General features: G+C 46.1%; 1 protein-coding gene across 1 annotated transcript in view; it reads left to right on the forward strand.

Annotated features, from left to right (window-relative positions):
* Positions 1-15,369, forward strand: part of CDCP1 (CUB domain containing protein 1) — a 60,701-nt gene that overhangs the window by 19,588 nt on the left and 25,744 nt on the right. The window contains exon 2 of the mRNA XM_055557829.1: positions 9,804-10,007. Within this exon, the coding sequence (XP_055413804.1) occupies positions 9,804-10,007 (204 nt within the window). The remainder of the gene's footprint in view (positions 1-9,803; positions 10,008-15,369) is intronic.

Here is a 15,369-nt window from a genome sequence, read left to right on the forward strand (position 1 = left end):
AAATGCGGGTTAATGTTGGAACCTGCTCCGTGGGGTGGCTGTGGGCATTTTATCAAGTGCAAGCACAGATCCTGCATGTATTAAGTACTCATTGTTATTCTGAAGGCTGGCCTGGTATCTAGACTCCAAAGGCTTCTCATCCAAGGAAGACTGGTTAGTTTGTGAAACAGCAGCTTACCTTGTGGTCCTTTTGGATATGAATGTGGGAAATTAACTATTTCCAGGCCGGAAGATGGCTGATCTTCCTGCCGTTGGTAAGACTTTCCCCTTGGTTTGCCAGTCCGTGAACAGACCTGGCCAAGGCCACGCCAAAGAGATTTAGGGTGGCTACACCAGTTTTTCCTCCACAGCCTGCAGGCCGTGCAGCCCCAGGTCCACTGGATTAATAACACTTTAACTTTGGTGGTGTGAGAGTCTGGCACTCGCTGCCAAAATAGGACCTGTTCTGATGGGTTATGTTGGTATCCATGCTCAGGCCCTTGGTGTCAGCCAACAGCTGCACGTACTTGATCACAAGTACTTCCTCCCCTCCTGCTGGTTGATTCCACCAGCTTTGGCAACTACCCGGAGGACAGCTCAATGTGGTACCTGGGGGGTGGGGAGGGCAAGTGTGCGGAGGTCAAACCAGAATCTCCCAGTTGCCTCCTGAGCTCAGCAGACAGGGACATGAGGTCACTTCTCTGAGCCTCAAAAGGATGCTGAATTCGAATGATTCAACACACGTGGAAGGACCTTAATAATAGCTGGGCAGGCCCAGGCCAGGGCAGGGGAGGTGTGGAAAATGTAAGGAAGCACTCACCCTTGCACAACCCTGAGTGTGATGGTTTGCCCCTAGGCACCTTACCTGCCCTGCCCTCTCCCAGCCCAGCCCCGCCAGGACTCTGGGCTCTAGATTGAGAGCCAGGCTGCTGCAACAGTTGTTTCTCTACTTCTCACCCTCAACAACGCCCCACGAGTACTGCCCCAGTGGTTATAATGTGCTAGCTATCATTACTAATATCAACAATAATATCATTGATTGACTACCTGGCACCGTTCTGGCAATTCACAGGTACTTTCTCATTTAGTCCTTACAACTATTCCATTATTGCGCCCCTTTGCAGGGAGGAAAAGTAAGACACAGAGAAAGTAAGGAATTTGTCTAGCGGGACACAGCTGGTAAATGGTACCAAGCCAGGAATGATCCCAGGCAGTCAAATTCTAGCATCCAAGCTTTTCACCACGACACTGCCAAGGTATCCTGGTCCCACTGGGTGAAGCCCGAACTCCATGGCAACAACCAAGCCCTTCCCAGCCTGGCCCCTGCCTCTGTCTCCAGCCTCGACCCACTCTCTAGGCAAACCAGACTCCCTGGAGTGGCTCCAAGGAAGGTCTTCTTCACACCTGTGGCGCTGCACCTGCCTTTCCCTCCACCTATCTTTCCTGACACCCGTTTCTCTGCAGGCAAACTCCTTACTCATTTTTCTAGACCCCACTCTTGAGTCTGCTCTGTGAAGTCTTCCTTGACCACCCCGAGACAGTTCATAGCTGACCTCAGCATCTTCAGAGTACCTTGACCTTCCTTGGTGCCCTCAAGTTGCTGACTATCTGGTGGGGTCACATGGGGCAGACAGACAGGCAAACGTACACTCAGTTCTGTGAATTCAGCAATTGCCTCCCATAAGGCAGGGGTCCTCAACCTCCAATATTCAACGCCTGATGACCGGAGGGGGAGCTGATGTAATAATAATAGAAATAAAGTGCACAATAAGTGTAATGCACTGGAAGTATCCCAAAACCATCCCCCTCCCCTCACCCGCAGCCGTAGGAAAATTGTCTTCCACGGAAGCTGGTCCCCCATGTGGAAAAAGGTTGGGGACTGCGGCCCTGAGGAGTAGAGGCGGGAGGAATCGGGATGGTGTGACCTGCGGGGTGGGTGCGGGGTGGGAGGGTGAACCACGTGCCTTCTGCTGGTGTCTCTTCCTCTGCCTCTTGTGCTGTGAGCATCTACAGTCTAACAAGCTGAATTTTGCAAACCTGGCCCCTAAAATCAAATCATCGCTTTATTTGATGCTCAGCCAGCAAAGCATGGGTCTGCTCTGTGGAGGAGCAAACTCCAGCCATCGGCCCCATGGACTCACTGAGAGAAGGATGTGGGTCTGCAGTGGGATATCTTCCCGAAAGAGGACAGGGCTGTTTCCCCAGAAGTGATTATCTCCTTATGGGCTTGCCTGGGAATCTGACTCCCACACGGGCTGCAACTGATCAGTCATGCTGATTCACAGTCGTACCGCCTGCCTCCTGTGTCCAAGTTCTCAACCTCCCGGGCATTCGTCCCGTGGGTCTTCGTATGTGTCTCCTGGCACCCGGGCTGAGCCCAGACCCTGGCCGGGAGCCATTCTGTTCATCTTCTTTGGACAGAGAGAGTGGATGAGAGCAGAGTCTCCCAGGAAACCACACCCAGAGGCAGCAGATTCTGACCCATCTAAGAAACTGTCAATCACATTTGGCAGTCTTGTAACCTGTACTGGCCACATCTGGGAACAGATAACTTCCTGGTGTTTCCCTGGTGAATCCCCTTCCTTGCATCTGCCTCCCTTAAAAAGACAGAGACTGGCAGGGAGAAGGAGTAACAGGGGCATCTGTATAATATCCTGTGATAGGTGACTAACGAATGGTGAATAATGAATGGTGGTGATTAAAACAATTGGAAATTCCCGCCCGAGGAGCTCCTGGGGAGGCAGAAACTCCGCAAGGCATCCTAATAAGGAGAGGTCAGAAGGCAGGGGAGCGGAGGATGAGAGCTGTGACTCAGGTGCCCACGTGTGGCGCCTGCAAGCTCTCCAGCTGGCAGCCCACGCACTGCTAACGTAAGGGTCGCCTTGGATTTCTTTCAGCCCCTGAGCCCTCGAAATCGTGCTGCAATCTGGAGCTTTGTCTGGGTTCCTGTGAACTTGGGTAATAGATCTTCAGAAATAACCAGACCAACGAAATACCAAGTTCCTGGGGAGACAAAAGAAAGAGATGCTGAAGAAGAAGATGCCTATCCATTTTATTTAAATCACAGTGCATTTATCAAGCACTCAGATGTGCCAGCATGACTGGTGGGAGTGGGCTGGGGGTTGTGGTAGGAGGTTGAGATTGCTTCTGCTGCTGCTGCTGCTGCTAAGTTGCTTCAGTCGTGTCCGACTCTGTGCGACCCCATAGACGGCAGCCCGCCAGGCTCCCCTGTCCCTGGGATTCTCCAGGCAAGAACACTGGAGTGGGTTGCCATTTCCTTCTCCAATGCATGAAAGCGAAAAGTGAAAGTGAAGTTGCTCAGTCATGTCCGACTCGTATCGACCCCACGGACTGCAGCCTACCAGGCTCCTCCGTCCATGGGATCCTCCAGGCAAGAGTACTGGAGTGGGGTGAGATTGCTTCTACAGGGTTGAAATTTTCATTTCAAGGGGTGATGAATGGTGGGGAGTGGGCAAGAGGGAAGATGTGCAAACAAGGTGTCCTTCTCAAACTCCAAGCATTTGTGATAAATGAGTTATAAGTTATTTTACTCAAGCAGTGGCAGGGGTCGGGGTCTCTCTGCTACTTTTATTATAGTGAAATAAAAGTGAAAATTGGAAGTTAGCTGCACAGTCCTGTCCAACTCTTTGTGATCCCATGGACTATAGCCTACCTGGCTCCTCTGTCCATGGCATTCTCCAGGCAAGAGTACTGGAATGGGTTGCCATTAAAAATTCCATGGACAGAGGAGCCTGGCAGGCTACAGTCCAAAGGGTGGCAAAGAGTCAGACATGGCTGAGTGATTGGGCACACATGCAAGGGTTAGCGTTGGTGGGAGGCTGGGTAAAGAGGGCCCAGGTTTCAAGTATATATGTGGTTGAATCATTATCTTCTCCCTCTGGCTGTGCCCCTCCAGCTGGTATGTTAATCATTGAGGATGAGGGGGGAGCAGTTGAAAATGACAGTCCAGTGGGTGATGTGGCCTTCCCTTTATTATATGCTATGAAAACAGCGTATAATAAAAGATCCCCTCCTTGTGCAAAGGCAGGTAGGCCTTCAGTGCTGCCTGGGCTCTGGACCCATGGTTGGATGGCATCACTGACTTGATAGACATGAGTTTGAGTAAGCTCCGGGAATTGGTGATAGACAGGGAAGCACGGCATGCTGCAGTGTATGGGGTCGAAAAGAGTTGGACACGACTGGACTGAACTGAACTGGGCTCTGGACCAGGGGGATCCTCTGGTCTGGGGCACTGAAGGAGAGAGATGAGCTAGGGCCTGACCGTAGAGCATTCCAGGTTGTTCATCTCAAAGTCAGAGTGAAGAAGCATGGTTAGATGTTAAAAGTCCACCCAAGTGAGTCATTTAACTCATCTGACAAGGCTCCATCTGCTGTATTTCCGAAATGAATTTGGATGAAAATCTGGGTTATTTAGACCCCAAAATAAAGCAACAACAGAAATAGCATCAGCAATTCATTAAGGAAGAACTGGCATACTCAATCATTAGCATTGGGACATTTGGCTTTCCATCTGGAGAAAAACGAAAGGGAATCCCTACCTCCTACTGTAGGGATTTTAAAAAAAAACACAAAAGTTTCCAGTTCAGACTCCCAGGTCCCACAAAGGCCCTATTCTGACTTAGAACTTTATCATTTTTACAGCCCGTCACAGATCATTTAGTCTAGACTATTAACCCCCAGGGGACACGGACTCTGGCTGCTTTTATTACATCATTTGCGCCAAGGATGGTCCCTAGAACATAGTTGTTGTTGTTCAGTCACTCAATCATGTCCGACTCCCTGCCACCCCATGGACTGCAGCACGACAGGCCTCCCTGTCCATCGCCAACCCCCAGAGCTTGCTCAAACTCATGATGAGTCAGTGATGCCGTCCAACCATCTCGTCCTCTGTCGCCCCCTTCTCTTCCTGCCCTCAATCTTTCCCAGCATCAGGGTTTTTTCCAATGAGTCGGCTCTTTGCATCAGGTGGCCAATGTATTGGAGCTTCAGCTTCAGCATCAGTCCTTCCAATGAATATTCAGGGTTGATTTCCTTTAGGATTGACTGGTTGGATCTCCTTGCAGTCCAAGGGACTCTCAAGGGTCTTCTCCAACACCAGTTCAAAAGCATCTGTTCTTTGGCACTCAGCCTTCCTTATGGTCCAACTCTCACATCCGTACATGACTAATGGAAAAACCATAGCTTTGACTATATGGACCTTTGTCATATGACTCTAAAAGCTGTTGGAATGAATAGGTGACTTCAAATAATTCAAAAGAAAAAACAGATGTATGGCAAAACCAATACAATATTGTAAAGTAATTAACCTCCAATTAAAATAAATAAATTTATATTTAAAAAAAAAGAAAAAACAATGAACTTCTGAAAGAGCTCATACATTTTTTTTTGGCTGTCATTGATAATGAGATAGATAGTCATACATGCAGAGTTATTTGGGGTACTGCTGAAAAGCAGGAGAGAGGATTTGAGTAGAGAAATGTTAGTGAGATCAGCCTTTTCGTCTCAAGATTTAATTTAAAGCTATATGAAATTATTACACTTACCTTGGGAGAAACTCAGCCCACCTCAAAATATTATTAAACCATATTTTAACTGTGGTCATGAGTATTCTTCTTTTCATTTATTAAGTGCCTACTTTGTGCAGAAACACAGTCTTTCTAACACAAGTTTTCCCTCTTTTTTTTTTTTTTTTTAATTTATTGAGGCATAGCTTACACATAATAAACGTTACCAATTTCAAGTGCCCAGGTTGATGACTTTGGGCATTTGTGTGCCGCCTGTAATCACCATCATGGTCAAGATACAGAACGGTTATTTCACCCTGCACTGTCTCCTCTGCCCTCTTTGTTTCCATCCCCTCCTCCCACCTCCAATCTTAGGGAACCACTGATCTGCTTAGGGTCTAACAGTCAGTTAAAGTAACAGTCATCAGGGATTCCCTGGATGCCCAGTGGTTAGGACACTGCCCGTCCACTGCAGGGGGCCCCACGTTCAATCCCTGGTCAGGGAACTGAGATCCCACAAGCTTCAAGGCAGGGTAAAAAAAAAACCAAAAAACAGTAATTGTAAGAGTCAAGAATTTTTGAATATTTTTACCAAAGAGGAGAAATGAGAAAGAAATTGGTAACCTAGCCAGCCAGACTGCAGCCCTGAGACAAATTGCAGCTTCACTGGACAACGAGTTAGCCCCCCTGGAGGCCCAGGGTAGGGGGCCACAAAGAACTGGGTGCTCCAAGAATTTTTTTTTTATACAAATAATGTGGTGAAACCTTTTTTTGTGATTACAGAAAAAGAAGGCAAGGGTTTACATATTCAGTTCAGATATACATCTGCCCACTGGGTTTCTGATCATGCATCTGGACTTATTTTTTTAAATATTTCTTTTTAAAAATTTTGTTTATTTGGCTGTACCAGATCTTCATTGTGGTTTGTGGCTCTCTAGTTCTCCAACCGGGGTTTGAACCCAGACCCCCTGTGTTGAGAGCATGGAGCCCTAGCCAGTGGACCACCAGGCAAGTCCTTGGACTCATTTTTAATCTAGTATCTTAAAGAACCCCTGGACCTTCCCCCTCTCTCAGAAGATTCTCAAAGGCCATGCTGCTTGAAGATGAAGCAGTAAGTAAAGAAACTTCTGCCTCAGAGGATGTTTTCTTTTTCTGAAGCTATTAATTATAAAGCTCAGAGTGCCTGATTTATAAGGAACTAAAGAGTCCCACTAAGATTTATAGCCCAAACTGAAACACAGGAATGGTGGTAAGTCTATGAGAAATTAAGTGGTGCAAAGACAAGAATGTGGAGAGTTCATGTGGTGCTGTCAGGCGGGTCGTCAATTCTGCCTCCATGAGGGCACCCAGCAGGCACTGTTTGGGTCCCGAGGCTGTCACCGAGGAAGACAGGCAAACTCCTGCTGCCCTCTGGAAGGCAGCGGCTCGCGTTCTGGTCTCGGGAGGTGGGAATGAATAACATGGGTCCTCCAGAGGATGAACAAACAGCAGGGGCAGGACAGCTGGGTTGGGGTGGGGTGAACACTTTGGGTAATGGTCAGGGACAACTCTGAGGAGGTGATCTTTGAGCTAAGACCCCCCAAAACAAAAAGGAACCAGCTTTTGCTAGAGAAAGAGCATTATAAAAACCAGGACCAGCACATGCAAAGGCCCTGAGGTAGCAAAGAGGCTTGTGGTCAGGAAAAAGGGCAAAGGTAGCTGTGCTCAGTGGCCAAGGTGGAGAGGGATGTGAGCTGAGGGTAGAGAGAGAAGCCCTGCTCCAAAATATGCAAAACCTGAGCCCTCTTGGAAACAAAGTAGCGAAGCCAGCTGTGCCGGTGCCCCTGAGCTCCTAGTCGCGTGTCATGGCTGGGCGGTAGTAGGGAATGCTTACATTGGCAAAATGGCTTTTTATTTCCTTGGATACTGATCATAGATGAGCTGCCTGGGCAGGTAGAGCTAGTCTAGTCCAACCTCCTCATTTTACAAAGGAAGGAACAGAGGCCCAGAGGGTAAAGTTCTTCCCTCATAACCTGCAGGAAATATTTGCAGTTCATTATTGTTACCGAAGGAGGGGGGATGTGCGGGGAGTCCAGCTGCTTGCTGCTCAAAAGGCAATAAACAGGCCAGGTTGGTGGAAAGGAAAGTTTGTTTTATTTCAGGTGGCAGCAACTGTAGGGGGAGGGTGGCAGACATCTGTGCAAAGGCCAACCCCCCCCCCACCCCGCCGCCACCGACAAGCGGGAGGTGAGAGCATTTATAGACGGATTCAGGGGTGGGGGCACATGCAGAAACAGCACAGTCATCTCTAACAGCCAGCTTCAAATCGGTCATCAGTGGTCTGTCCAGCACCATCTTGGTTGTTGTGCGTACAGTTAATCTTCAGGTGCGGGGTGCGCTTGTTCCTATTTCTTTGCCGTCAGTTCTCAGATTTGAGGCAGCTCAAGTCCTGGGAACAGTCTGGTCAGCATGTAGTTAACTTCGCCACCTGGTGCTTTGCTATCTGTAAGACAGCTCACAGGATACACTCAATGTTATCCCCAGCCCTTGAGAAAGAACTAAAGGTCCTTGACTGTGCTTAATGACTACACTATTATTATTTAGTCTTCTTTGACTGTTTTCCTTTGTTCCCACATTTCTCACTTCTCTGATGAAACTTGTTCTTTGGCTCAAGTTTGACTAAAGGCAGAAGGCAGGCAGAGGCCATGGTGGGGGCGGGCACAAGGGCCATATGGTCCTGCTCGGTTTCATTATCTCAGATTGAGAGATCAGTTTCCACCCTGTATAAAGAGCTGCTGGCGGGTGGGGCGGGCATAGAGCGAATGAGGGGGAGGGGGTTCAGAGGAGGTTGACAAAAATCCAGATGTTTGATGGCACACAGCAACTGGCAGGTGGGAACACAGGCACATGTGTGCCCTGAGTGGGAGAAGTGAGCACAGCTCTTGAGCAGGCTTGCAGCTCTGGGAAAATGAAGTCACGTGGTTGGTCAAAAACTGCAAAGAACTCAGTTGTCACCGAATGGGTGCCCAGATGAATAGATTGCAGTCTCTCCAGACAGTGGAATACTATGAAGCAATGAAAAGGAACAAATGGCAGACCCATGCAGTAACGTGGGTGATCCTCAGACATGCTGAGCAGAAGCAGCCAGCTGCTGTTTTGCAGGCAAGTCTAAGTCAGGCAAAACTAATTGATAGTTTTCTGGGGCCAGGAGTGGAGGTCGGTGGCTAAGTGCACTGAGGGAGCTTCTGTGGATGATGAACATTTTTATATTTAATCGCAGTGGTGTACACACGTATACACATTTGTCAAAAGTCTTTTAGGTCTTTCTTAATGTCTGTAAATTATATCTCAATAAATTTGATTCTAAAAATTTTAAAAAGGAAAGGGGAAAGTAAAGCTTTTGGTTAAACTGCTGTTCACTGGCTAAGTGGTTATGGAGCACAAGGTGCCATAACAGGTGCCAAGCGGCTGTTTGTGCCAAACATGGTGGGGGAGAGGACTGACAAGCCCCATGGTTCCCTCCTCCAGAAGACCATCCCCCCATTCTCTGTACCCAGCCCGTCAGCCACCCAGAGACCACAGTCAGCACCCAAATCCAGGAAGGAACAGGGATCACTAAGGAGAAAAACAGCTCTTCTTTTTGGCCTGGGAGGACCTAAAAATCCCTCAAGCAGAGGGAATGGCAAGGAGATGGGACTGGTTCATCCTGACCCGATGCACCCACCTCTCTGTTTAGTAACCAACCCTCGTCTGTCTTGCTTGATACAGTTTGCTCACATAATTTTGCTGAGCGCCGGTCTGAGGTCTGAGCCATGTTTGGCTCTGACTCGCCAAGTTCATCGATCAATATGTTTATATCTAATTTCCGCAAGTTTACCCAGCCTCCACTGTTGCATATATGTGTGCACGGGGCAAATGAGGCATCACAGATAAACATGTGTCTCTACAGAAAGACAGTTTCTATGTGTGGACTTTTACCTACAGTCATACTGTGAAGAGATATGGCAGTTTCTGTTTAATATTGCACAGATAGGGGTATCTGGACGCATACTGCTCTGGACATCTAGAACATGGTACAGTGCTTTTAATTTTTCGAGAAATGAATAAGCCATATCAGAGATGAACATCAGGGCCTAGCCCTCAGTGGCCGGGTTCTGTCCACAGGTAAGGATGATGCTGTCATTTGGTATCACCCCGCTTCTCAGACCTGGAGGAAGGAATAAAAGGGTTCAGAAGACCATCCTTCTGGACCAGCTGAGGGGACGGCAGCAGGTTGGCAGCCCTAGTTCATTCTATTATTTTTCTTCCTTCTTTCTGAAGCTTATGAGATTGATCTGCCACGTGGAAGCGGCGTCACAGTCCTCCTGAAGCCTGCGACCCAGGCTCTGCCAGTGAAACTCTGTTACATCATATATAAAAGATGGGAAACCACCCTGTCCATCAAAGCCGGAGAGAAAAAGGTCTTTTCCTTTAGCTGCCAGGATCCACATAATTACTTCGTTATCGAGATCCAGAAGAATATTGGTAAGTACTCACTCATGGACTCTTTGGCCTCCCTGTCTCTTCTTTCCAAGCTAACCCAGCCTCCACTGCTAGAGAGGTGAGACCTGTTCTGAAATTCTGCACTCTCTTTAGCTTGTATGTGGCCAGTCACAGTCCTAAGCGTTTTGCATGGTTTCAGGTTTGTTTTTTCTTTTAATCCTCAAAGCAGCCCTAAGAGAAGTTCTCAAAGGAAGTCACTTGCCTAAGATGGCACAGAGGGTATGTCTCAGCAAGACAGGAACCTCAAGTATTCGGGAATTCTGGATCCAGAGTGTCTGCCTGTGACCACTATGCCACACTGTCTCATAGCAGAGCTACGGATCCTCGGGTGATGCTCTGTCTGATGTGCTAAAAACATCTGGCCAAGCAGGAGTGGAAGTCAAGGGAGCTGGAGGACAGAAGAATTGGAAGATTGAGGAGATAAGAGTGGGGTAGTGGATCCACTAGTTACAGTGGGAAAAAAACAGCAGCTTTGCAGGCTGAGGGACCTGGTTTGACTTCAAGTGCCAGGGCGACTGATCATGTGCCTTGATTGCATGGCTTCATATAAGTTACTTACCTGCTTTGCAATTTCATTTTCTAGTCTGTAAAACAAGAGTCATTGTACCAACCAATAGGGATGTTTTCGGGATGAAGTAAAATAATGGATTGAGGTGTATAACATACTGGCATTCAATAAACTACAGATACTTGGCATTATTAATGATAACTTGAGTTTGGGATAGGAGATTGATATAAGAAATACTAATCAGGCAGAAAGAATTAAAGGTGTACTTCCCCAGTTATTTTAAGGTAGCATGCCAATGCGGAACTAACAATAGATATATTAACAACAATGAGAACACTATTTTGCCTTTGTAATCAAAGTCATACTCAGAAAATTTCTTCACCTTTAACTGAAAATAGATCATGAAGGAAGAAGAAGAGTAAAATAAACCTTGAGAAGAAGGAATTCATAAAAATAAAAAGAGAAAGTACGTAAAAGCAGTTTTAAAAATTATGTTTATGGACTTCCCTGGTGGTCCAGTGGTTAAGAATCCGCCTGCCAATGCAGGGGACACGGGTTCAGTCTCTAGTTCAACTGAGCCCACGCGTCACAACTACTGAGCCCGGGCTCTACAACAAGAGAAGAGCCTGAAGTGAGAAGCCTGTGAGCTGCAGCCAGAGAGCAGCCCCCACTCCACACAACCACAGAAGGCCCGCACACAGCAGTGAAGGCCCCGTGCAGCCAAAAAGAAGTGTTCGTAACCAAAGCCAAAACCTGGTTCTTTGTAAAGGCCAATTAAATAGACAAATCTCTGACTAGTCTCCAGGCAAGAAGAGAAATTGCAAATATGTAACATTGAATGTATACGTGTGGATTTAATGACATATAGAAGCAGATTGCTGAACTGTAAGAGACTGGTAATAATTGTGAAAATCTGAATGACAAAATGATTTCCAGGGAAAATTTACTGGGCCACATTGACTCAAAGAAAGGGAGGAAACGTTGAATAAGTATATGATCAAGGAGGAGACGGGAAAAAATGTCCAATATGAAGGAGAAAGGGTTTGGGTTTGTCAGAGATGGTTTCACAGAAGTGTCTTATGAAACTCCAAGTAGCAGATAATTTCTGTGGTATTTAAACAATTCCAGAGGAAGGTTGACAAACCTTTTTTTGTAAAAGGCCAGAGAGTAAATATCTTAGATGTTCTATGCCAGATGGTGTCTGTCACAACTCGTCCACTCTGCTATAATAGCACAAAATCAGCCATAGACAATAGATAAACAAATGGGCAATGAACATCCCGTGTTTATTTACAAGAACAGATGTTTGACTGGATTGGGCCTATGAGCTGTGGTTTGTCAAACCCCATTCTACAAGGTTGAAAGAGGTGAAGTTTCATGTTCATTTTCTAAGGTCCTTAAAACCCTGATGTCAGACTCTTCCACTGCATAAAAAGAAAATAGACTTATCTCTTATGAATATGCTTTGCCCCCCAAATCCTAAGTAAAATAGAAGTATATCAGATCCAAAAATTGCATGGAAAGACCAAAGCAACAAGAGCAGGAGGACTTGTTGGAAGACAGGATAGTTCTAACCATTAGCCAATCAGCTCACTGAACTGCAGCATGTGAGTATGTGAAAGGGAAGAACTGCAGTTGATTTTTTTTTTCAATTGTGTTTATTTTTGGCTGTGCTGGGTCCTTATTGCTGAGCATGGGTTATCTCAAGTTTCAGAGTGTGGGGGCCACTCTTGATTACGATGTTCAGGCATCTCATTGCAGTGTCTTTTCTTGTTGCGGAGCACAGGCTGTAGGCGCATGGGCTCAGTAGTTTTGGCTCATGGTTTAGTTGCCTTGTAGCATGTAGGATCTTCCTAGACTAGGGTTCGAACCTGTGTCCCCTGCATTGGCAGATGGATTCTTAACCACTGGACCACCAAGGAGGCCCACACTTGATCATCTTAATACATGATTTTAAATGATTTTACGAAAATGCTCTGGCACGCATGCTCAGTCACTTCAGTCATGTCCGACTCTTTGCAGTGCTGTGGACTATAGTCTACCAGGCTCCTCTGTCCATGGATTCTCCAGGCAAGAATACTGGAGTGGGTTGCCATGCCCTCCTCCAGGGGATCTTCCCAACCCCGGGATCAAACCTGCATCTTTTGCATTGCAGGCTTCTTTACCACTGAGCCAACAGGGAAGCCCAAAAACACTCTTAGTAAACAAGAAATAGAGGAATGTTTTCTTAATCCAATAAATTATATTCATCAAAAACTAATAGCAGAGACTTCCCTGGCAATCCAGTGGTTAAGACTCCATGCTTCCACTGCAGAGAGCATGGATTTGATCTCTGATAGGGGAAGTTCCACTTGCTGCACAGTATGGCCAAAAAAAAAAGCAATAACAAGTATATTTAACCATCAGACATAGAAGCATTACCAGTAAAACAAGGAACAACATAAGAATTCCCACTGTGCATGCCTTTGGGCGCCAGTATTCAAAAGTTCTGTTTAAGTATTTAGAGATAATCTTAATAAATACATAGGATGTATATGAAGCAAAATATACAATTTTCCTGAAAGACCGAAGAGAAGACGTAAGTAAATGGAGAGGTGTTCCCATGTTACCTGATGAAAATCTCAGTATTTTTTGTGTCGTTTCTCCCCAAAATTAATTTATAAATTTAAGTCAATTACAGTTAAAATGTCAGTGAAGCTTTTACATAGGTGAGGAGTCTAAATATACTTAGAATTCAAAGGAATGGTGTATTGCTATTAAAGAAAGAAGGAAATCTATGTATTAATGTTTGACATGGAAAGATACCCCTGGTCATTTTGTTCCATGAAAAACAATGCAGCTTTCAGTAGGAGAAGGGTTTGTATAGTTTGTTGTTGCTATTTAGTCGCTAGGTTGTATCTGACTCTTTTTGGACCCCATGGACTATAGCCCACCAGTCTCCTCTGTCCATGGGATTTTCCAGGCTAGAATACTGGAGTGGGTTGCCACTTCCTGTTCCAGGGGATCTTCCCGAACCAGGGATCGAACCCGTGTCTCCTGCTTGACAAGCAGATTCTTTCTCACTAAACTATACAAGGAAGCCCTTGTATAGTTTAATTTCACTTTATTAAGTACACAGAATCAACAGAGCCTCAAGTCGGGAGGGTTAAACACCAAAATGCTATCCTTATATTATTTCTCTAGTGAGTAGGGGAGGGGCACAGGTGGCATCCATGGTCTTCTTTCTGTTCCTCTGTACTGTCATTTTTTTACAAGCAGGCATTACTTTTATAACCAGTTAAGTCAAGAAAATGACTGCCGTCTTGAAAAAAGGAAAAAGATACCACAATCGTATCTCACAAGACGCATCTCATGAGCCCCATCTCACACAGTTTCCCGAATAATAAAACCCATGCTCGCAGTTTCTGAAAATGATATGAAAATAACATTTTTAAAATTATAAATCTACACACTGGAATCAAGTTCAGTGTTCTGCTTACCTCTGGTTTTTAAAAACCTTTCTGAATAAACATTCTGAAAGTTTCAATGTTTAGCCCCTCTGCTGTCATCCCTTCTTTTTAAAAAAAGGTTAACTTTTATTTTATATTAGATATAACTGATTTACAATGTCATCCCTTCTCGAACAACTCCATTAAAGCTAATGAAGGTAGAAGTCTGTGCGGGGGTGTGAATCACTTCAGAAATGACGCTTCTCCATCCTCTGGATAAGGAATCATTTGAGTTATGTAAACCTTTTTACATTGGATGGGGAACTGAAGACTTGGAGGCTCCAAAATCACTGCAGATGGTGATTGCAGCCATGAAATTAAAAGACACTTTCTCCTTGGAAGGAAAGCATGACCAACCTAGGCAGCACATTCAAAAGCAGAGACATTACTTTGCCAACAAAGGTCCATCTAGTCAAGGCTATTGTTTTTCCAGTAGTCGTGTATGGATGTGAGAGTTGGACTATAAAGAAAGCTGAACACCGAAGAATTGATGCTTTTGAACTGTGGTATTGGAGAAGACTCTTGAGAGTCCCATGGACTGCAAGGAGATCCAACCAGTCCATCCTAAAGGAGATCAGTCCTGGGTGTTCATTGAAAGGACTGATGTTAAAGCTGAAACTCCAATACTTTGGCCACCTGATGCAAAGAGCTGACTCATTTGAAAAGACCCTGATCCTGGGAAAGATTGAGGGCAGGAAGAGAAGGGGACGACGGAGGATGAGATGGTTGGATGGCATCACCGACTCAATGGACATGAGTTTGGGTGGACTCCAGGAGTTGGTGATGGACAGAGAGGCCTGGCGTGCTGTGGTTCATGGGGTCGCAAAGAGTCGGACACGACTGAGCCACTGAACTGAACTGAACTGAGCTTGTGTGTCCATTTGAAAACTAAGCTCTTAGCAACACGTTAAAAAGTGTCCACACAACCTGACAGCCGCAGGGCCACGTGACTGGTGGCAGAGCTGTGGCTGAGAGACGGGGCTTTTTTGCTCCAGGTACTTGGTATGGAATTAAGTCAGAATCACCGCCTTAGTTGGGTTAAGTGATCCCATATGAACACGGAAGCCAGTAGGAGCCACTCTGAGCCACATGGCAGGTGTAGCTGAAAAGTAGACCTGGCTTAATGCAAACAGTAGAGTTTCTGCGAGCTCCAAAAAGTTGATACTATCTTTACCTACACACAAAACCTGATTTTAGCTGCATTTGTCACCTCGTTATCTAACCTTGCTTTATCACTTGAGCAGTGCAAGGCACTGGCAAGAGCGCAAGTCAACAAGCAACAGTCTGGGCTTTCGTCCTGAGAGCATGTGCACTGTGAGTGCCACACAAGCCACCCGGACTCCAGGGC

The sequence above is a fragment of the Bubalus kerabau genome, chromosome 20 (genome assembly GCF_029407905.1).
Source record: "Bubalus kerabau isolate K-KA32 ecotype Philippines breed swamp buffalo chromosome 20, PCC_UOA_SB_1v2, whole genome shotgun sequence".
Classification (NCBI taxonomy): domain Eukaryota; kingdom Metazoa; phylum Chordata; class Mammalia; order Artiodactyla; family Bovidae; genus Bubalus; species Bubalus kerabau.